Source organism: Castor canadensis, chromosome 14 (genome assembly GCF_047511655.1).
Source record: "Castor canadensis chromosome 14, mCasCan1.hap1v2, whole genome shotgun sequence".
NCBI lineage: Eukaryota > Metazoa > Chordata > Mammalia > Rodentia > Castoridae > Castor > Castor canadensis.
The window spans coordinates 21,421,435-21,443,849 of record NC_133399.1 but is presented as its reverse complement, the minus strand read 5'-3'; the positions used below and the strand labels follow the sequence as shown (position 1 = coordinate 21,443,849).

The 22,415-nt window shown below is 53.9% G+C and overlaps 1 protein-coding gene across 1 annotated transcript in view; it reads right to left on the bottom strand.

Moving 5' to 3' along the window:
• Positions 1-4,222: 4,222 nt before the first annotated feature.
• LOC109681301 (adhesion G protein-coupled receptor E5) overlaps positions 4,223-22,415 on the bottom strand; it is a 30,924-nt gene continuing 12,731 nt past the window's right edge. The window contains exon 5 of the mRNA XM_020155988.2: positions 4,223-4,991. Coding sequence (XP_020011577.1) covers positions 4,885-4,991 — 107 coding nt within the window. The 3' untranslated portion in view covers positions 4,223-4,884. The remainder of the gene's footprint in view (positions 4,992-22,415) is intronic.

Genomic DNA, 22,415 nt, shown 5'->3' with positions numbered 1-22,415 from the left:
TGGGACAGAGGTGCCCACTCCCATGCCCCGTCTCCTCTGCATCTCGGGACCCTGCATGGACCTAGGCAGCTCGATACGAGCAGAACCAACGGTCTGTAAGTCAGTCGTGGAATGGCTAAACCTTTTCTTTTTTGGCGGTACTGGGATTGGAACCCAGAGCTTTGCACTTGCTAGGCAGACGCTCTACCACTTGAATCACTTTTGTGGGGCTGGGGTTTGAACTCAGGGCCTACACCTTCAGCCGCTCCACCAGCCCTATTTTTTTTTTATTTTTAAAGAAGAATTTTTTTTATTGGAATTTTTTTTTCCTTTTTCTTTTATTATTCATATGTGCATACAAGGCTTGGTTCATTTCTCCCCCCTGCCCCCACCCCCTCCCATACCACCCACTCCGCCCCCTCCCGCTCCCCCCCCACCCCCTCAATACCCAGCAGAAACTATTTTGCCCTTATCTCTAATTTTGTTGTAGAGAGAGTATAAGCAATAATAGGAAGGAACAAGGGGTTTTCTGGTTGAGATAAGGATAGCTATACAGGGCATTGACTCACATTGATTTCCTGTGCGTGGGTGTTACCTTCTAGGTTAATTCTTTTTGATCTAACCTTTTCTCTAGTTCCTGGTCCCCTTTTCCTATTGGCCTCAGTTGCTTTAAGGTATCTGCTTTAGTTTCTCTGCATTAAGGGCAACAAATGCTAGCTAGTTTTTTAGGTGTCTTACCTATCCTCACCCCTCCCTTGTGTGCTCTCGCTTTTATCATGTGCTCAAAGTCCAATCCCCTTGTTGGGTTTGCCCTTGATCTAATGTTCACATATGAGGGAGAACATACGATTTTTGGTTTTTTGAGCCAGGCTAACCTCACTCAGAATGATGTTCTCCAATTCCATCCATTTACCAGCGAATGATAACATTTCGTTCTTCTTCATGGCTGCATAGAATTCCATTGTGTATAGATACCACATTTTCTTAATCCATTCGTCAGTGCTGGGGCATCTTGGCTGTTTCCATAACTTGGCTATTGTGAATAGTGCTGCAATAAACATGGGTGTGCAGGTGCCTCTGGAGTAACCTGTGTCACAGTCTTTTGGGTATATCCCCAAGAGTGGTATTGCTGGATCAAATGGTAGATCGATGTCTAGCTTTTTAAGTAGCCTCCAAATTTTTTTCCAGAGTGGTTGTACTAGTTTACATTCCCACCAACAGTGTAAGAGGGTTCCTTTTTCCCCGCATCCTCGCCAACACCTGTTGTTGGTGGTGTTGCTGATGATGGCTATTCTAACAGGGGTGAGGTGGAAACTTAGCGTGGTTTTAATTTGCATTTCCTTTATTGCTAGAGATGGTGACACCAGCCCTATTTTTGTGAAGCGTTTTTTCACGACAGGGTCTCGAGAACTATTTGCCAGGGGCTGGCCTTGAACTGTGATCCTCCTGATCTCTGCCTCCTGAGCAGCTGGGATTATAGTAGTGAGCCTCCAGCTCCTGGCTCACCAGCCCTTTTTGCTTTAGTTGTTTCTTAGGTAGGGTCTTCTTTTGCCCTGTTGGTCTCAAACCTCAGTCCTCCTACATATGCCTCCCACGTAGCTGGGATGGCAGGTGCGTGTCTTCCTTCAAAGGAAACGGTTGCCTCCTCCTCTCCCAGTGACTTGAGAGGGGGATCTGGGTTCGAGGCCAGTCCAGGTGCGGCTCGAGCAGTAGACCACCTGCTTTGCAAGCATGAAGGCCTGACAGGTATGAGCCATCGCCACCAATGCAGGAGTGAGAGGAAGAGGGGTGTGCGGGCCCAGACGGGCCGGGTGTCAGCTTTTTTGGACCGTCGTTAATTGCCCAAGACAGGCACCATGGAAAACCTCCAGAAGTGTGAACTAAATAAACCTCTTTTATTCATAAAGTTACCTAGTCTCTGGTATTTTGTCATAGTAACAGCAAATGGCCTCACACCCAGGATTTGTGATAAGCCAGTCCCCAAGGCTCAGGAAAGCTGTGCAAGGTCAATGAGGTCATATTTGCCTGTGTCCTACTTACACCACAGAGGAGAGACCCCCAAAAAGGAGTTCACCCTGATTTTCCACCCTGGAGCCACATAACCTCTGGGCTAAAGTGTTAAAGGTCTTCCTGTTTGCTTCCAGAGGAAGACAGGAAGAGAGCTTGGGCTGCTGTAGGCAGTTTCTTCTTCTTCTTCTTGGTGTTCTTGGTGGAGTGGGATTTGAACTCAGGACTTTACACGTCTCAGAAAGCATGCGCGCAAAATGGACACCACTGGTGCATTTTGCTCTGGTTATTTTGGAAATGGGATCTCACCAACTGCTTGCCTAGACTGGCCTCAAACCACAATCCTCCCCATCTCAGTCTCCCAAGTAGCCAGGGTTACAGATGGGAGCCACCGTGCCCAGCCAGTTTTTTCTTACCTGGTCTGTCTGCAGGGTTGGGGACCCTAACAGTAGGGACCACTGCAGCTGTCAACCGTGGACAGGTGGGAGAAGGTTGACCCCATTCTCCATCTTATTTTTATGGCTCTCTTCCCCCCATCTGGGCCCACTGAGCCCCAGCCCTGATTTTATTTTTAAAGATAACACACACCCCTCAGCACACCAGCCTGGCCCACAGAGGACTGCACACTGAAGAAAACGAGCCTGTCTTCACCCACTCTCCAGGAGACCACCCCCCTCTGACCTGACCCCCGTGGCCCCCGCCCTGCCAGGCACCCCAGGACCCCAGCTCCCACACCTGCACCCCCCGGCAGATAGATCCTCCTTCTGGCTGTTCATTGATTTTTATTTGTGCGGTACTGGGGTTTGAACTCAGGGACTTCACCTTGAGACACTCCACCAGCCCTTTTTTGTGAAAGATTTTTGGAGATAGGGTCTTGAGAATTATTTGCCCAGGCTGGCTTTGAACCGTGATCCTCTTGATCTCTGCCTCCTGAGTTGCTGGGATTACAGGTGTGAACCACGGGTGCCCAGCAATTCATTGATTCTTAATCTGTAGCTTTGGGGTGCATCTGCAAAGCCAGTGGAAATTCTTATCTTCCCTGCAGTGTGGGGGGCCGCTGAGGACCCCATCCCTGTCTCTCACAGTTCTGAACCCCGAGGCCCTGCCATGCCTGGCTCCACTGCTCCCCCTCACAAGCCTCCTCGTCAGGTCTGAGGGACAATGTGGAGAAGGAGGACATTCCCGCTAAGACCTGCACTGTTAGGGACAGTAATGGGGTGACCTGATTGTTCTCATTTGAGCCCCTCCAGCCCAGAGGCCCTCATTCAGGGTGATTCTGCCCGGGCTGGGACAATGTCCTAGGGACATTTGTGGCTGCAGGGTAGAGGGCCACCAGCATCTGGCCATCATCCTCAGGACGCCCCACCTCCCAGAATGACCTGGCCCCACAGGTCAGTGTGCCCCAAGCTCAGACGCTCTGCCTCCAGCCTTTGGTGGGGTGGGGGTGCACCCAGGTGGGAGGGTGGGGGGATCGGGGTGCAGCCAGGTGGGGAAGGGTGTGCAGCTGGGGATCTGGGGTGCAGGGGCTCAGGAACATTTACAAACCCTCCACATGACCGGTGTGCGGCCAGAGTGGAGACCTGGGGTGCCTGGGATGAAAGGGATTTGGGGTCCCCACCCTGTTGCGTATGCCTTTAGGGCCAGCTCCCCCGAGTTGGGAGCCCCCATGTTGGAACCCTGCAGTCCCCCCTTCAAGTTTCTCCCTCTGTGTCCCTGGCAGTGACCTTGGACCTTGAACCAAGAAGCTGAAGTCAAAATCCCAAAAGATTTGTGAGAGGGAAAAGCATGGGGGAGGGGAGAAAAGACCCCGGAGAGAAGGGACAAGTTAGGAGATGGGGGAGCACGACGTACCCCCATCCACAGGACACACACACCTGCCACACGTCACACAGTCCTTGTTCACACTGTCACATGGCCTCGTGCTCTGCACACTCGCACAGGCAGGAGGACACGCTGCAACATGTGACGTGCCACACAGAGTCACACACACAAGCTGACACGCACACGCTTGCCTGTCGTCACACCCACACGCTTGCCTGTCGTCACACCCACGTTCACACCGACAGTGTGACACTCAGCATGACAATCTTACACACTCCGCAAACACCAGCGGTTTCCCCAGCCTGCACCCTTCCTTGCCACCAAAGCCAAGTTAAATGTCACCTGCTGCTTGCTTCCCTGGCGGCGGGGGGGGGGGGGGGGGGGAGGGGGGGTATGGGTCAAGTGACAGACTTGCTCAGAACTTTTTTGTTTTACTGTGCTGAAGATGGAACCCAGGACTTGCTAGACAAGAGCTACTTATCGTCACACCCTCAGACGTGGGCTGCCCTTCTGAACCTCGCCAGACCCCCGCAAGTGTCGGGGGCCAGATGGAACAGGGACAACCTTCCAGGCCAAGACCAGCTCCCAGCCTGGAGTGGCCAGGGGTTCAGGGCCATTGCTGAGGGTCCATTCCTTGATTTGTTCAGTTTGTTAGATCAAGCGCCCTCTTTTCTGGGCACAGGGGTGCAGCACGGTGACCACGATCAAATCCCTCCCTATCAGTGGCGAACACTGGCCCCGCACGTGCAAAGGCCCTGGGTTCCCAGCACCACACACACACACATTGCTACTCGTGCAGGGCTGGTGTCTAGTGACATGGGCTGGGGCTCACGCCTGGATGTGCGAGTCTCCCCGGGGTGGCTGTGACAAATGAGGTGCTTTAAAAGAACAGGAATGTGTTTTGTTAGCATCTGGAGGCCACAGGTTGGAAATCAAGGTGGCAGTGCTGTACCCCCTCCTGGGTACGGGGAGGAGACTTCTTGGCCTCTTGCAGCTTCTGGTGGCTTTGGGCATTCCTTGGCTACTGGCCGCATCGCTCCAGTCTCTCTGCCTCTGCCTTCGCGTTGACATCTCTCTTCAGTGTGTCACTCGGTTCAACTCTCTCCCTCCTCTTACAGGCAGCAGTCCTGGCTCAGGCAGGAGGATCCAGAGTTCCAGACAAGCTTGACCTCCATAATGAGGCTCTGTCTCAGAGGGGAAAAAAAGGAAAAGAAAAGAAAGAAAAGAAGGTGGAGGTGTGGCTCTGTCATATTTTAAATAGAATTCGGGGTCTCACTGTGTTCCCCAGGTCGGCCCCCAAATTCTAGGGCTCAAGCAAGCTTCCTGTCTCAGTCTCCCGAGTGGCTTGGACAGTGCCTTTTTATGGGCATAAATTTTGCAGGGGACATGATTCAACTCACTACACTTGGTTTTTAATAGTGGGGTCTTGACAGGCGCCGGTGGATCACGCCTGTAATCCTAGCTACTCAAGAGGCAGAGATCTGGAGGACTGAGGTTCGAGGCCAGCTCGGGCAAATACTTTGTGAGCCCTTATCTTGAAAATACAGAACCCAAAAAAGGGCTGGTGGAGTGGCTCAAGGTGTAGAGCACCTGCCTAGCAAGCGTGAGGCCCCGAGTTCAAACCCTGGAACCACTAAAAGAAAAAATACTGGGCTCTCAGGCTGGGTGTGTGTCCTAGGGATCCCCCTTTCTATCCTTCTTGCTCTGTGTACACAACCTGACTTCCATGCTTGTTCCCCCAAGATCCCAGACTTGACCACCTCCAGTCTGGGGGGGACCCAGCCCCTCAATTCTTCCCTTTAGCCTGGGAAAATGTGGGTGGACAGCACCCCCTGCTTGTCCCCCCTAGAGAGGACCATGGGAAGTTCAATGCTACCCTTACCCCGACATGGTGCAGAAAATAGCTCATTATAGCCCCCGGCCCCCCACCCCGAGCCAGCCTGGCAGGGCCCCGGTGAGGTGGGGAGCAGTGTACCCCAACACACACAGATCCCTGTCCGCTCTTCATTCTGCAGCTATACTTTGGTATTAGAGAGTCGATGTATTGTGTGCGACCTCAGGGACCTCATTATTTTCCTAACTCAAATAAATACTGCGTTCAGCGGGAGGGAGGGGTGGAGGGTGGAGGTGAAGAGAGCCCAGAAACTTCGTCTATAAAAAGAATCCAGGCCTTAATGAGCTTTTAAGGCTCCACCACCATCACCCCGACCCCGATCTGTAAAGGGGGGCCATGGCTGCTGGCTGGGGTGCAGGATTTGGGTAGGTGGGGTTTGGTGCTGGGGGCAGCCCTGCGGGGAGGGGGTTTTGTCCTGGCTTTGCTCATCATGAGGAGACAACTGGGGTGTCTGTGAGATTTGTGGGAGAAAGGTGGAAAAAAAGGGGTCTCAGCCTAAGCCCGGCATTTGTGGACTGCAGTTGAGTGGGGACAGGGTGTCAGAAGGATCTAGAATTCCCTCAACCCCTTGGAGTCCACACTGAGCGAGAGAGAGAGAGAGATAGCCTCCTCTGAGCACATGGGGAAACTGAGGCAGGGCAGGGCAGGCTGGGCTGCGGGTGTAGACTTGGTCTCTTCCCCACCCTCATCTACCCTCCTACTGGGGCAGACAAGCCTCGGCTGAGATTGGGGGAGCCAAGCCTCCCCAAAGTGAAACAGGTGCTGGAGTGGGGTACACTCCAGCAGATGAGGACCCCAGGGCCCCAAAAAAGCATGGTGACCTCAGACTCCCTGCACACATGCATCACTTGCACAGAAGCAATGATGTCCTCGGCAGCAAGTGGCAAAGCCAGTTGTGGTGACAGATGAGTTACATGGGCAGAAATGACCTCGGGGCTGAGAAAATTCTGGTTGGCAATAATTCCAGAGAGCACGACAGACCTAAGGCAGCTTGGCAGGACCCTTGGGGACGACTCAGGGACATGGGAGAGGAGGGAAGGGGTGAGAAGAAGATGGGGGGGTTCCAGTGGCTGATGGGGGAGGGGCAGGAGGCAGAAGACATGGGGGGGCTGCACAGTGGACAGCGAGGGACTTTCTTAGCTCCTCCATCAAAAATAGCAGCTGCACACTATCAGCAAAGCCACCTCCTTGCCCTATTCAAGGGGAGGGACTTCAGTTCTCTTTTTTTAATTTTTTTGGCAGCACTGGGATTTGAACTCAGGGTCTTAAGTTTGCTAGGCAGGTGCCCTACCACTCGAGCCACCCCACCAGCCCTTTTTTGTGAAGGGTTTTTTCGAGATGGGGTCTCATGAACTGTTTGCCCAGGCTGGCTTTGAACTACAATCTTCCTTATCTCTGCCTCCTGAGTAGCTAGGATTACGGGCGGGAGCCACCGGTGCCCACCCTTGCTCCTGCATTTTATAGATGAGAACACAGAGGTGGTTGGCTGCTGCCTTATCAAAGGCCACATCTCTGGTCAAGCAGTCCCCTCTGTCCTGACTTCCTTCTCTCACCTTTTTAACCCTAGAGGTATTTGCATCTGGACTCTGGGCACTGTGCCCAGCACACCAGAGGCTCAGGTAGGAGGATCGCCAGTTCCAGGCCAGGCTGGGCCACAAAATTCACCCCAAGGGGATGGCATTTAGAGTTGGGTCTTTGAGGTGAGACCCAACTCTAAATAATTAGGGGAGATGAGGTCATGAGGCTGGGGCCACTTGTTTTGGGATTAGTACCCTTATAAGAAGAGACATCAGAGCGTTCCTTCACTACTTTGCTTTCCACCATGGGAGGACATGGCAAGAAGGCAGCTGTCTCACGTGCTAGAGAGCCTACCTTGCATGCATGAGGCCTTGAGTTCAAACCCCAGTACCACTAAAAAAAAAAAAAAAATTACTGAGAAGGCAATTGTCAGGTGTGGTGGTGCAAACCTATAATCCCAGCTACTGAAATGGCAGAAGCAGGTGCTGGGCACAGCAGCTCATGCTTATGATCCTAGCTACTCAGGAGGCAGAGATGGGGAGGATCACAGTTTGAGGCCAGTCTGGGCAAAAAGTTCCCAAGACTCCATCTCAACCAATAAAGGCTGGGGGTGGGGACACATGCCTGCTATCCCAATTAAACAGGAGGTGTAAATAGGAAGGTCTCAGTGTAGGAAAAAAACCGCCCCAAAATCTAGGCCCACCCCCACCAAGGAATATAGCCACAAAAAGGCACAAACCATCGACTCCCACAACACGGTGAGTCTCGGAACTCATGATGCTTAGTGAAAGAAGCCAGCCAAAAAAAGACCACGCTGGCATCCCGTTCATCTGAAATTTTCCTGGAGGTTGAACCAACCTCGGTGGTAAAGAGAACACAGTGACCCCCAGCCCAGCTGAGGCCTCATCTTCAGTGGCTTCAATGACTGGAGGCCGACCTCCGTCTGAAAATATTAAATGGACAATTCCAGAAATAAGCCAATCACCGTTTTTAAGTTGTACACCATTTTATTGGTAGGAGTGGGGTTTGAACTCAGGGCTTTGCACTTGAAAAGCAGGTGCTCTACCACGTAAGCCACCCCTTCAGTCCATTTAGCTCTAATTATTTTGGAGATGGGGTCTCACAAACTCCTCCAGCACCGTCCACCAACTGTGATCCTGCTGATCTCAGCCTCCCAAATAGCTGGGAACACAGCCCCCCCCCCCCACAGACACCTGGCTCCGCTCCTCACCTGCCAGGCAGCTCCGCCCCTTCCCGCCAGCCAGGCCCATCATCCACCCATCATCTACTCATCCATCCACCCATCCACCCATCCATCCGTCCATCCATCCACCCATCCACCATCCTCCATCCACCCCTCCCTCCAGCCATCCATTTATCCATCTATCCATTGGTCAAATTGCTCAGCAAATATTAATTGAGTGGCTACTGCGTGTCCAGACCACAGCTGAGGAGAAGCCAGAGGTCTCTGCCCTCTAGAAAGGAAAACAGAAATAAGAAGCAAGCACTTAGCCAGGCATGTGCGAACTTTAGAACTTCCCAGTAGCCACGTTAAGTAACATAGAAAAGATACAGATGAGAGGGCCTAGTGGCGCACGCCTGTAATCCCAGCACTCATGAGGCCGAGGCAGGAGGAACCAGAGTTCCAGAACAGCCTGGGAAACAGCAAAACAAAACAAAAAACAAAACCAGAATTCCACCACCAGGGACTGGCAGAGTGGCTCCAGTGGTAGAGCACCAGCTTAGCAAGAGTGAGGCCCTGAGTTCAAACCCCATAGTGCCACAGAAAAACCAAATGAAACAAACAAAACCCATGCCAAACAGATGAAATTAAGTTTTGCATTTATCTATTATTTGCATTGACTTATTGAGATGTTTTAATGACCCCAACACAGTCATGCTGAGCTTAGCGAGAGGGGTGTGGTTAGAGGGGCGGTGGGCGTGGCTTGGGGAGCAGTGGGAGTGGCGGGAGTGGCTTTGAGAGATGCGCGCTTATGCGATCTTGTCATCGCGCCAACACTGCAGAGTGGAGAAGCCCAAACGCAGTGGTGTTGCCTATTTCACACCCCGGGGACAAGGTGGAGCCCATTGCTCACTGGCTGCGGCCTCTCCACCGTATTGCTAACCGGTGCTGCAGGCAACGCTGACACCCTAGTAATGCTGTCCAAGTAGACGGCTCAGGGCAGAGCTCGAGCCCTGAGTTCAAATCCTCGTTCTGCCAGAGGAAATGACGGAGGCAGGGAGGGAAGAAGGAAGGGAGGAAGGGAGGGAGGGAGGAGAGGGAGGGAGGAGAGGAGGGAAGAAAAGAGCAGGGCACCAGTGTCTCACGCCTCTACTCCTAGCTACTCAGGAGGCAGAGATCAGGAGGATCCCAGTTCGAAGCCAGCCCAGGCAAATACTTCGTGAGACCCTATCTCAAAAACGATTATCAAAAAAGAGGGTGGAGTGGCTCAAGGTGAAGGCCCTGAGTTCAAATCCCAGTCCCACAAAAAAAAGGAAGGAAGAAAGGTGAGTGCAGGATGGGGACACTCCTGTCTGCTCCTGTAGATTTTATAAGCTGCAGGCCTGGGCCGTTTCTTGCGAGTTCTTCTGTTGGACTGGGGGGACTCAGTGTACAGCAGCCGCCTAGCATGTGTGAGGCCCTGGGTTTGCTTCCCAGCACCCCAAAATATATACACATGGATTGTTTTCTTTCCTTAATAATAGATGAATCTTAGCGGAGCTGAGGCTGTGGATCAGGAGCATAGCAAATACTCACCATGCACGTCTCCAACACAGCAATAAAAAGAAAATTAATTTTCCTAACTTATTGTAACTTTTCTGTGGAGGAGCAGTACTGGGATTTGAACTCAGGGTTTCATGGTTGCAAAGCAGGCGTTCTACCACTTGAGCCACTCCTCCAGTCCCTTTTGCTCTCGGTATTCTGGAGATGAGGTCTCCTGAAATATTTGCCTGGGCCGGCCTCGAACTTTGATCCTCTTGATCTCAGCCTCCTAAGTAGCTGGGATTGCAGGCATGAGCCACTGTGCCTGGTGCACTTTCACTCTTTGTATAGCACCTAACTGAGCACACATTGTCGGTTGCAGGAAATGTCCAATTCCATTATAGTCTCAGGGGACCGCTGTCAACACAATGTCACCATGAGGCACAGAACTGTGAACCAAAATACCTTCCTTTCCACACACAATCAACTGACATATGCTGGATGGATAGTTCACATCTTTTTAATTGTTACTCAGTTGCACTTGGATCAGTCATTTCCTCCCTCCCTCCGTCCCTTCCTTACCTCTTCCTTTTTTGTGATATGGATTTGAACGCAAGGCCTCACACTTGCTAACCACGCGCTCTACCACTTGAGCCCCTCCACCAGCAGAAAATCTATAAATGAGTGGATAGCGGTGTGCAAAGCCCTGAGTTCAATGCCCAGAACCAGAATAAATAAAAAAGGAAGACAAGAGCCGGTCCTCTCCTTCCGTCTCACCAGGGGACACCATTGGCCAAGAGACCTCACCAGGGGTCTCTTGACACAGCAAGAGACCTCACCAAATGCTGGGACTGCCCAGCCTCCAGAACCCTGAAAAGTCACTTTCTTTTCTTTATAAATCACCTGGTCTGGGGTTTTCTGTGACAGCCATTGAAAAGGGACCAAGGCAGCATTTCTCACTCGCAGTTCTTTCAGCTTTTCTGTGCATTTGCCGCCATTTGACCTGAAGCAGGGCGGCTTAAAGCAACAGATAGTCATTCTCCCATGGTTCTGGAGGCCAGAAGTCCAAAATCAAGGTGTCACAGGGCTGCGCTCATCCCGGGGCTCCAGGGAAGGGTCCGTCCCTTGCTTTTCAGTGTCCTTTGGCTCCAGGTCCAGGTCCTCAGCTGGGAGCTGGTGTGTGCGGGTTGACAGCTGCAAAGATTCTTTCTCTAAGTAAGGTGACAGTCACAAGCTTGGGGTCTGGGACTCAGACTTGTCTGTTTTTTGGGTGTCACAATTTGTTTTAAAATTTTTTTGGTAGTGCTGGGATTTGAACTCAGGCCTCACACTTGCTAGGCAGGTGCTCTATCACCTGAGCCATTCCAGCAGCTGTCCCTGGAGGAATGTTGACAACAAGGAGGGGGCCGTTCTCCCACTGGGAAGGACAAAGGCAGCGGTGGACCGCAGCAGGCCTGGCTCCAAGGAAGACAGGTCATTTGTGTGCCCACTCCCACATTACTCAGTGACACCTCAGCCCCACACATGTGCTGTGACAATACAGCTGTGGACAGAGGACAATGCCTGGACCCCACGCGTAGAGGACACTCCACACAGTTCCTGGCTCTGGGAAGCACTCAATAAACATCAGCCCTTTTGTTGCTTCGTTTGCTGTTGGTTTTTGGCATTACTGGGATTTGAACTCAGGGACCACACCTCAATCCAACCCACCAGGTTTTTTTGTGATTGGTTATGTCAAGATAGGGTCTCACGAACTATTTTCCTGGGCTGGCTTCGAACCATGATCCTCCTGATCTCTGTCTCCTGAGTAGTTAGGAGTACAGGCGAGAGCCACTGGCGCCCTGCACTCTTATTGATTCTTAAGTGACTTTTGTACATGAAGGCTCTTAACCTTTCCTCTGCCATATAGACAGAAAGCAACCCAATCTCCCTTGAGCTCCCCTAGCCCCCTCAGACCCTCTGGGAAGCCCAGGCAGAGCTGCTTTGACCGCTTTGGCCTCAATGCACGTCTCTGTTCTAAGACACGGCAGTGAACAGTGTTGTATCGGCAGTGACCTCAGTGTCACTCACGCCCAAACTGAAGGCACCTGCGCTTTCCAACCCAGGCGAGCTCAGCTTTGTGTCTGAGGTCTGCAAGCCATGGCTGTGCCTCAACTTCCCTGGTTAAGAGGTGCTGGTAAATCCAGCCACACCCACTGGCCATCCAGCCACGCCCACGGCTCCCCTAAGCCACGCCCCCCCATCTAGGAGCTGTTGCTTAAAGCCAGCTTCACCCTTGGCCCCCTTAGCCACTGCCCCATCAAGCCACGCCCATTTCCACCAGCCAGCCACGCCCACTTCCCACTGTAGCCACGCCCACCAGCAAGAGCTTTAACCACTGCTCTCCTAGCCACTTCCACTGCTCCAGGCCACGCCTACCTCGTCATCTAGCCACGCCCACCGCTCCCTCAAGCCCCTCCAGCCTCCTCTCTGCCATGCCTGTCTCCTCCAGTGGAGGGAAAGGGCTGTCCCCATAAGCATAGCCAGGACACTAGGCGACTGGGGGCCTGGAGGAAGGGGGACCCCTGACCCCTGTGGGGAGCACCCCTTGACTCCCAGCACTCTCCCGTGTAAGGACAGAACGAGTCTCCTGAATACTTCCGCAGGCAATTGTCACCTGCCCAACGGATGCCTACCAGGGTCAATGGGGACACTGAGGCTCAGAGCCGTGCCCAGCACACAGTAGGCACTCCATAAACAGCTTGAATGCATCGATGTGATGTGCTGTCATTGGGTGTAAGGCACAAGATGGGAATCCAGTGTCCCCAGGGCTGGGGCCAACCGCAGGGGCACTCAGTGTCCCCCAGGAGGATCAGATGGGGGAAACGGAGGCACTGACAAGTCTCCCCTCCTCAGCCCACGGGAGTCCTGGAAGATGCCCAGGAAAAGTGACACTGCGGAGACAGCCCTCGGCCAGCACAGTTACAGTTTTCTTCCTCACTAAGGCCGTTTTCATTCTAATTAGCACTCCTGCCTGCCAGAGAGCAGGGCCATTACTCCTCGGCCTAATTACCAGCTTCTGACTCCTCTTCCCGTCTTCCATCTCTGTCCCTAGGACAAGCATTTAGTAGGCACCTGCTGGATGCCACACTCGGGGTCATCGTTCCCATCCCACCCCCAACACTCGCCTCTTCCAACACGCGCTGTGATTTATTTGTTCTGTAGCCCTCTGTGTCCCAATCCCTAAAACTCTCAGCACACAGCCATGTCACCTCAGATCCTGTGGCATCTGTCACCCAACCTCTGAGCACCGGAGCTGGATGACAAAGTTGCAGAGTTGCTCCGGTGGCTGCTAGGATTTGGGGGAGAAATGCCCTGGCTGGCTCCCTGGTCCCTGGTGGTCCCCAGCAGCACTCGGCATGGCCCCTGCATGGAGCCGGGCTGGACTGAGTGGCCCACAGTGGGCACCAGCTTGAGGACACAGTCTTGGGAGGTCACCCTCTCCGCTCTCCCTGCCTCCCTCTCCCCCACTCATGCTTTTGGGGTTCAGGGTTCTTTCACCTCCAACACCAACCAGATCCTGCATCTCAGCTCCTTCCCTGTTCAGAGAACCCACATTTCAGAGCAGGACTCCAAACAAAGGGGTGGGTTAAAAAACACCTGTGTCGCTCCCTGGCCACGTGTGGAATAAATTCCCATGTGGAGGGAGGTGTGGGTGGCTATAAGGAGAGACCTGGGTGTTTTGCAGGCTCCTTTGTGAACAGCCAAAATGGAAGCCACCCAGGTGTCCATCAGTAAAGGATAAGGAAAATAACTACGGCACCACGGAGCACTATACAGTCATGAAAAAGGAGGGAGATACCTGTTTGCTTCCCATAAGAAAGGACCACAAATCAAGTGCCTTAAAATAACATGAATTTCGATTCTCACGCTTCAGGAAGCCAGAAGTCCAAGACTGAGGTATCAGCAGAGTTGGCTCCTTGCGGACGCTCTTTTAATCAAAACGCAAGTCAGATTGGATTTAGAGTCCAGCCTAATTCAGGATGTCCTCATTTTACCTTAACTGACTACCTCTACAAAGACCCTATTTCCAAACAAGTCACATTCCCACGTGCTAGGAGTTAGGTCTCCACTGTAGCTTCCCTTTGTCCCCACCCCCACCCCGTTCTGGGGTTTGAACTCAGGACCTCATACTCGCTAGGCAGGTGCTCTTCCCCTTCAGCCACTCCGCCAACCCTTTTAGCTTCAGTTATTTTTTTTAGTTATGTTTTTAGTTACTTAGTTTTTTTAGTTATTTTTTTTGAAGAGGCTGCTGGATTTATGCCCCAGTAGGCCTGGACCACAGTCGTATTCATACTTCCCCTGTAGCTGGGATAACAGGAGCACACCACTACACCTGGCTTTTGCTAGTTGAGATGGGGTCTCTGAAATTTTTGCCCAAGCTAGCCTTAAACCAGGTTTCTCCTGACCTCTGCCTCTGGAGTACCTGGGATTATAGGCATCAGCCACTGCTCCCAGCTTTTCTTTTTTCTTTGAGACAGGGTCTTGCCGTGTAGGGCTGGCCTGAACTTGTGATCCTCGCTCCTCCACCTCCACATTTTGATATTATAGGCGTGCACCACCGCACCAGGACTGAAGATTCTTTTGGGATTAGCAGCACTCTGAAGGCCAAGAAGCTTGGGAGTCCCAGGTCAGCCTGTGCTACGGAGTGAGACCTTGTTTCAAACAAACAGAATAGCTTTTGTTGGACGGATCACGCCCTGCCTGGAACCTCACACGCCCAATCTGCAGAGCGGTCACTATGGATTCTCCTCCACTGGCTGACGCCAGCATTCCTTGTCCCAAGCTGGACTCCAACTTGCCAACCTCCTGCCTCAGCCTCTGAGTGCTGGGATTACAGGCGTGTACCACCATACTCAGCTTGGCAACCAAGACTGTTGGTCTTCACTCATGCCTCAGTTTTCCCTTCTGGTCACTTCCCTACTGACCCTCAGGCAGCCCAGCTTTTGGGCATGTGAAGAGGTCCTGTCCTCTGGCAGATTGCTGAATTTTTGGTGTTTTCCTTGGTGTTGAGCCAGGAAGATGGCAAGATGGTGTCCAACCTGGGTTGCATAAACTTCAAAAATAAATAATAAATAAATAAAAATAAAAGTGGAGCCAGGTGCCAGTGGCTCATGCCAGTAATCCCAGCTACTCAGGAGGCAGAGATCAGGAGGATTGGGGTTCGAAGCCAGCCTGGGCAAATAGTTCACGAGACCCCATCTCGAAAAAACCCATCGGAAAAAAAATGGCTGGTTGAGTGGCTCAAGTGGTAGACCTCCAGCCTCAGCTCCTCCCAGCATTGAGAGAGAGAGAGAGAGAGAGAGAGAGAGACCTGGGATCTTCCAGTTTCCAAGGGTTCTGGGTCCCACCCCAGCCTTGGGTCCCCGTCTATAAATGGGAAGAATTCCTTATATGTAGCAGGCTCTGCACACTTCTACTAGGCACATCCCCAATTATTTTGTTTGTATTTTCACACAGAATTTTGCTTTGTAGCATAGGCTGCCCTCCACCTCCCAATCCTCCTGCCTCAGCCTCCTGGGTGCTGGGATTACAGGCGTGCAGCACCACGCCCAGCTCTTTAAACGTTTTGCTGTCATTGGTTTCCAGTGGATACTAACTCCCTTTTTCTGGCTGTCACCTGCCAGGCCACCCTGTGACTGTCCTGGACACACAATGAGCCGGTGTGACTCGGCTGCTCCCTGTGACCTCGGGGAAGGTGGGAAAGTCACCTCCCATGGGCTCGAGGCATAGTGCAGTTGCTAGCGTGGCAATAAGACAGCTCTCCAGCCCCATTACAAACAGAAGTCCCCCACGTGGTGGAGATGGAACAGAAGGAAACACAGGGACAAACGCAGTGGCGCCAGATAAACAACACAACGCAGCCCAGGATAAGCAGCCGCACACGGCACAGCGCCACTCCCCCTGCCGTCGGCGTGGGGCAGGCTCCCACAGCGCAGCTCCTGTGTCCCTTAGGGACGGCCACACAACAGGTTAGGGATCCAGCAGGGCACCTGTGGTTCACACCTGTAATCCCAGCTCCTTAGGGGACAGAGATCAGGAGGATCGAAGTTCGAGGCCAGTCCAGGCAAATAGCCTCTGAAAACCTATCTTGAAAAAACCCCTCACAGAAAAGGGTTTGGCGGGGTGGCTCAAGGTGAAGGTCCTGAGTTCAAACCCCAGTATTGCAAAAAAAAAAAAAAAAAAAGGACAGGACAGGGCAGGACAGGACAGGAGTCCTCCCAGGTGCAACCACAGGTGGGCCAGGAACCAAAAGTGCAGGAATCCTTGTCCCCAAGACCTGGCCTGGGACAGAGACCCAAGGTGGATAGGGAGACCCCGGCGAAGTCCAGTGTCCCACCTGGAGGTGTCCAGAGAGACAGCCTGCTCGATGTCCCTTGTCCCCTCCTCAGGTGTCCTATAATCATTTCCCAAATAAACCCTGTGCCCTCCAGTTTTTGTATGGGGGTCTTAGGCCCCTGGGGACACCAGACCAGAGATTTCACACCATGCCTAGGTCTACATGGGCCGGGATGAAGCCATGCACAGCCACCAGGCTCAATCCAGGCCATTGTGCCCTCAGGGGACCCTAGGCGATGGCTGGCTGTGAATTGAGGGTGGAGGGGGTGGTGAGATGTAGGTGATGGAGGACCATGGTGCTCTCAGCTCCTACAGGCAGAGAATGGTCTGGACTCAAGGTCAAGAGTGCTGATGTTCAGGCCAGGCATAGTGGCTCATGCCTGTAATCCCAGCTACTTGTGAGGCTGATATCAGAGGATCAAGGTTGGAGGTCAGCCCGGGCAAATAGTTCTGACACCCCATCTCCAAAATAACCAGAGCAAAGTGGAGTGGAGGTGTGGCTCAAGTGGTAGAGCGCCTGCTTTGTGAGCTCAAAGTCCTGAATTCAAACCTCAGTGCCACCAAAAAATAAATAAGCGTGCTGGTGTGCAGAGGGCCTGCTCTATGGGAGCCCAGCTGTGCTGTACACGAGAGCACGGCGTGTCCACAGCTGTGTGCACACGACCCGCAGTCCATGTGCACAGACAGTGTCGGGCATCACCTGCGTGTTGCACCCCAGGTCCCCCAGCTAGGAAAGTAGCAGGAACTTTGCAGCCAGGTGTCTCCCACCAGGACATGTGGACACCAGAGAGGGGAGTGTGCCACTCAACGCCGCGCGCGGCTCAAAGCCCATTTTGCAGAGAGGAATGCAGAGGCCCCTGTGGCATGGAGGCCTCAGATAAGAGCAGATAAAGCAGAGAGGAGGCACCCCACCTGCAGGCTGGGATGGGGACCTGAGCTTTGGGACGACTTCATCTTCCTCTCTGTCGCTTAGGGTAGCTAAAAATTCCACTTTGGTTATCTATTTACTGATTGGCCCCAGTGCACCCCAGGAACTCCACAAGCGCTGGGGCGGCACCCCCAACCCTATGAACTAGGTCTAAACCTCTGGCAGACCCTGCACCCAGGCAGGCAGCAGGCCTCCAAAGCCATCCACTGTTTCCACAAACCTGAGCAAACCTCATCGCCCGCCCTCTGAGCCTCAGTTTCCCCATCTGCAAATGGGGGTTCGTCCACTCCCTGCTCCTTGGGTGCGTACTGCACCCCATGCTGACCTATGTAGGGTGAAGGCAGAACGTGCACGAAGCGGATCTGTTCCCCTTGTATACCAGGCAAGGGGGGCTGTTTAGCTTTTTGGGGGGACAGCACAATGTTCACAACCCCCTACCCTACATCCCACCACCCCCACTCCTTTCAGACTCCCATTTTCATCACACCAGGAGTTGGAACCCAAAGCATACCCCAGAGTTTGGCGTGCAAATGGAGCTCACCCCAAAAGCCGGGCAGAGAGGGGAGGGGGTGCATCCGAGAGCCCCCCCAGCATTCTCAATCAGGTCGCGTCGCGGCAGCGCCACCTGTCGGCCGCAAGGGGAAGTGCACGCACCGAAACTGGGTCGCCTCCCCCTTCTCCCCGCCCAGGGTCCCTGGGGCACCCCAGGGGTTTTCCAAACAGCTCCCTTCTATAAAACTCTCCTCCAAATGCCTCTTTCCCAGGCCTGAACGGAGCCATGGGTTCATGCAGCAAGCATGTATTAAGTGCCTACTGTATGCTTGCTCTGGCCTGGATTCAGAGTCGCAAAGGAAATGGGACAGATGAAGCCCCCGCCCCTCCGATCGCAGTTAGAGGAGATGGAGGCGGAGGAACACAGACAACGGACAGACAGCCCCAGGCCACCCGGGCTGCTTCTCTAAGCGTCCAGGGGACAGGTACAACGAGGGCAGTTGGCGGCTGCCGGGCGGAGGCTGCGTGGAGAGGACCGAGGACGTGGGCTCTGGGCTAAGGCCGCAGAAGCCAGGCGCCGCCATGCCAGGCTGGACAGGGCCGGGTGCGGCTTAGGGCGGAGCAGGTCCAGGGCCCTGCTTCCCGCTCCAGGGAAGGACATGCTGGAACGAGGACTTCCCTGGGACACACAGCCAGGGCAAAGGCCCTGGGCACCGAAGAGCTTGGGGACAGTGGATGCTAAACAGGTGAGGGTGGCCAGAGCTGAGAGATGGAAGGACACGTGGAACACGGCTGACAAGGGCCTACTGGAGAGAAATCTGACACCTCACTCCCCATTGGAAAGTCACCTCACAGAGCCAGGTGGGGGGCGGTGGAGAAATCTCACACTAAGAGGGAAACCCTCCCACCACGGTGTCACTCACAGAAAGAAGCCCGCCCACCCACTCCTCCACCATATGGACCCCAAGCAGGGGACCAAGGGACACATGAAGAGCTCTAGCAGCTGACCCCTCCTGCCTCCCTGTCTCCCCCTGGGAGACCCCGGAATCTCCCAGCCAGTCAGCCCCTAGAGTCAAAAAAAGAACTCTTGTATTCCTTCTGGCCATTATGGGATTTGAACTCAGGACCTTGCACTGGCTAGGCAGGTGCTCTACACTTGAGCCAGGCCACCAGCCTTTTTTGCTTCAGTTATTTTTCAGGTAGGGTCTTGAATTAGGGCCTCACACGAAGATCCTCCTGCCTCCACTTCCCAAATAGCTGGGATTACAGGCACGCCCCATCATGCCCAGCCTCCTAGCTTCTCTCTTGGGAGTAAGAGACAGTACAGTCACAGGTTCCCCCACTTCTGTCAGCCCCGGTGACTGGCAAGTGTCCTCTTTGCTCTAAGTCACCAGCACCACCCCTTCCTTCCCTGTACCACCCAGTGCCCTTGTGTTTCCTGTCCCCGTTTGGGGCTGGGGTCTCTTCTTTAGCCCCTCTTGGCCAGAGGAAGAAGCCAAGCGTGGGGGCACACGCCTGTAATCCCAGCACTCAGAGGCAGAAGAAGGAGGAACAAGAGTTGGCGACCAGCCTGGGCCACAGAGTGGAGCCCTGTCTCAAAGATCGACCCCAGGATTCAATGACTCCTCGTCCGTGCCTGGGGGGGGGTCTCATAAAGGAGGCCATGGTCCCCTCAGTCACCAGGGGGAGCCCAGGGCATGGGAGAGGGGTCCTGGCTGGTGATGAGGGGGCGGAGCCTCCAGGGCTTCTAATTACAGTTTCCAAAGCTCAGACTTAATTACTGCCTTGCGAAGGGTTAATTAGTGCTAATCGGTCGGGAATCAGACAATTTTCTCTCCTGAGAAGCAAAATATTTTCCCTTCCCGAGCCCCTTCCTCCCCCTTCCCTTCTGCTTTTTCTCATTTCCCTGCAGGAGGGGCCTGGTGGGCAGGTGGGGCCCGCAGAATTCCCACCGGGACCCCAGACGCTGGATCCTGTCCAGGCAAAGGTCGAATGCAGAGCAGAGACGGCTAGTGCAGAGCAAGCCAGGGAGACTTCCTGGAAGAGGCGGCCTAGGATTGGTTTTTCAGGACGTCCTGACAGACCCAGGGTTCCTGGAGGACCACCAGGAGCCTCAGTGTCCTCGTCTGAAACGGGGGTGATGACAGTGTCGCCTCAGAGTTCTGGGCCTGATTGCAGTGGCCTCCTGGACTATGGTGAGGGAGACCATCTTCTACTGGCCGCAGGTGACCTTGGGGGATCTCAGAGGGCCAGAGCAGGGCCCTTGGGCCTGAGGCCCGGGTGGGCAGAAGGGGTCACAGAGGACTGGAATTGAAACAAGGGTCAGGCTGTGGTGGCAGCTGTTCTACAGGTGGGGAGTGACCTGAGAGGGGAAGGCACTCTCTGAGAGCACACAGCTCTTTAGTGGGGAGCCAGAGATTGTGCCCACATTTGGGGAGCACAGGGGATGAGAGACAGGTTGGTCCCCATCAGAGGGAGGAAAGAGGGAAAGAAAAGGAAAGGGAGCAGGAAAGGAAGGGAGCCAGGCATGGTGGCTCACGCCTGTAATCCCAGCTACTCAGGAGGCAGAGATCAGGAGGGTGGTGGTCGAAAGCTAGTCTGGGGAAATAGTTCACCAGACCCTGTGTCAAAAAGAAAAAAATCCAGTCCAAAAGAGGCCTGGTGGAGTGGCTCAAGGTATGGGCCCTGAGTTCAAAGCCCAGTACCGCAGAATAAGAAGAAAAAAGAAAAAGAAGGGAAGGGGAGGGGGGAGGGAGGGAATGTCATCAGTCAGGACTGTTTCAGTTGCCAGTGACAAAAATCCTAACCCACATTGCCTTAAGAAAAGAAAAAAAAAGCAGAATTTGTCCCCTGGCTTAACTGAAACTGTAGGGGGCGCTGGATCTCGAGGTCAGGGGCAGCCTGGGCTGCATAGCACAGAGACCCTGTCTTCAAAAAGAAAAAAAATGACCAGCATGGCCTCGATGTCAGCTCGTCCTCCACCTGGACAAGGGACGTCCCGTGTCTGTGCCCTGAGATCTGCAATGCTCCTCCGTGACATTGCCACAGGCCATGGGGAGTGGCACAGGTGCGGAAAGGCCTGGGACCCACGTGGGCAGGGCCATGGCTCTGTTGCTGGGGACAGGGAGACGGGGTGATGGAGAGAGAGGCTGGGCCTCTGAGGAGGCTCAGGGCTCCCCCAGGCCTTGCTGTCAGTGGGCTCGGGGTGGCTGTCCTGGTCCCTGGCCAAGCCTAAGCTGGGCCTCGTGAGGCCGGGACTGGCCAGGGCAGTGATGGATGGAAGGGCTGATAACCTCGAGGTTAGGGTCCAGCCCTGAGCGGGTTGGACCACATCCTGTTTGAGAGGCCGTGACAACCATGGTTTTCCCTGTCCCTGCCCTAGGCAAGCACAACACGGTCACAGCCAGGAGAGACCAGGAGCCAAGCGCTTCCTGTCCTAGAAATGGAGGTGAATGGGTGATTGTCACTGAAATGCCATTCAGCATGAAAAGCATCAAATAATGACTACAGCAAGTCAAAGACTGCCGGGCAAGTGGGGCACACCTGTAATCCCAGCACTAGAGAGGCTGAGGCAGGAGGATGGAGAACTCCAGGCCAGGCTGGGCTGCACAGGGAGACCCTGTGTCAAACAAAATGGTGCCAGGGAGCTGGTGGAGTGGCTCAAGTGGTAGATCACCTGCTTAGCCAATGTGAGGTGCTTAGTTCAAACCCCAGGGCTGCCAAAAAAGAAACAAAAGAGATGCAGTTTTTTTGGATGTGGAAAAAAATTCCATCGCTGTCCTGGCACTGACTTTTTCCCTAACCACAGAGGCAGAGGCACTGAGCCCACACTGGAGAATGGGGCTGGCTTTTTAAATTTTCTTTCTTTTTTGTTTTTTGTGGCACTGGAGTTTGAACTCAGGAACTTCACCTTGAGCCACTCCACCAGCCCTTAGTGAGGAAGAAAACTGTAACTGTGCTGGCAGAGGGCTGTCCCTGGAAGTGTCACTTTCCTCGGGGCATCTTCCAGGACTCCCGTGGGCTGAGGAGGGGAGACTTGTCAGTGCCTCCGTTTCCCCCATCTGATCCTCCTGGGGGACACTGAGTGCCCCTGTGGTTGGCCCCAGCCCTGGGGACACTGGATTCCCATCTTGTGCCTTACACCCAATGACAGCACATCACATCGATGCATTCAAGCTGTTTATGGAGTGCCTACTGTGTGCTGGGCACGGCTCTGAGCCTCAGTGTCCCCATTGACCCTGGTAGGCATCCGTTGGGCAGGTGACAATTGCCTGCGGAAGTATTCAGGAGACTCGTTCTGTCCTTACACGGGAGAGTGCTGGGAGTCAAGGGGTGCTCCCCACAGGGGTCAGGGGTCCCCCTTCCTCCAGGCCCCCAGTCGCCTAGTGTCCTGGCTATGCTTATGGGGACAGCACTTTCCCTCCACTGGAGGAGACAGGCATGGCAGAGAGGAGGCTGGAGGGGCTTGAGGGAGCGGTGGGCGTGGCTAGATGACGAGGTAGGCGTGGCCTGGAGCAGTGGAAGTGGCTAGGAGAGCAGTGGTTAAAGCTCTTGCTGGTGGGCGTGGCTACAGTGGGAAGTGGGCGTGGCTGGCTGGTGGAAATGGGCGTGGCTTGATGGGGCAGTGGCTAAGGGGGCCACGGGTGAAGCTGGCTTTAAGCAACAGCTCCTAGATGGGGGGGCGTGGCTTAGGG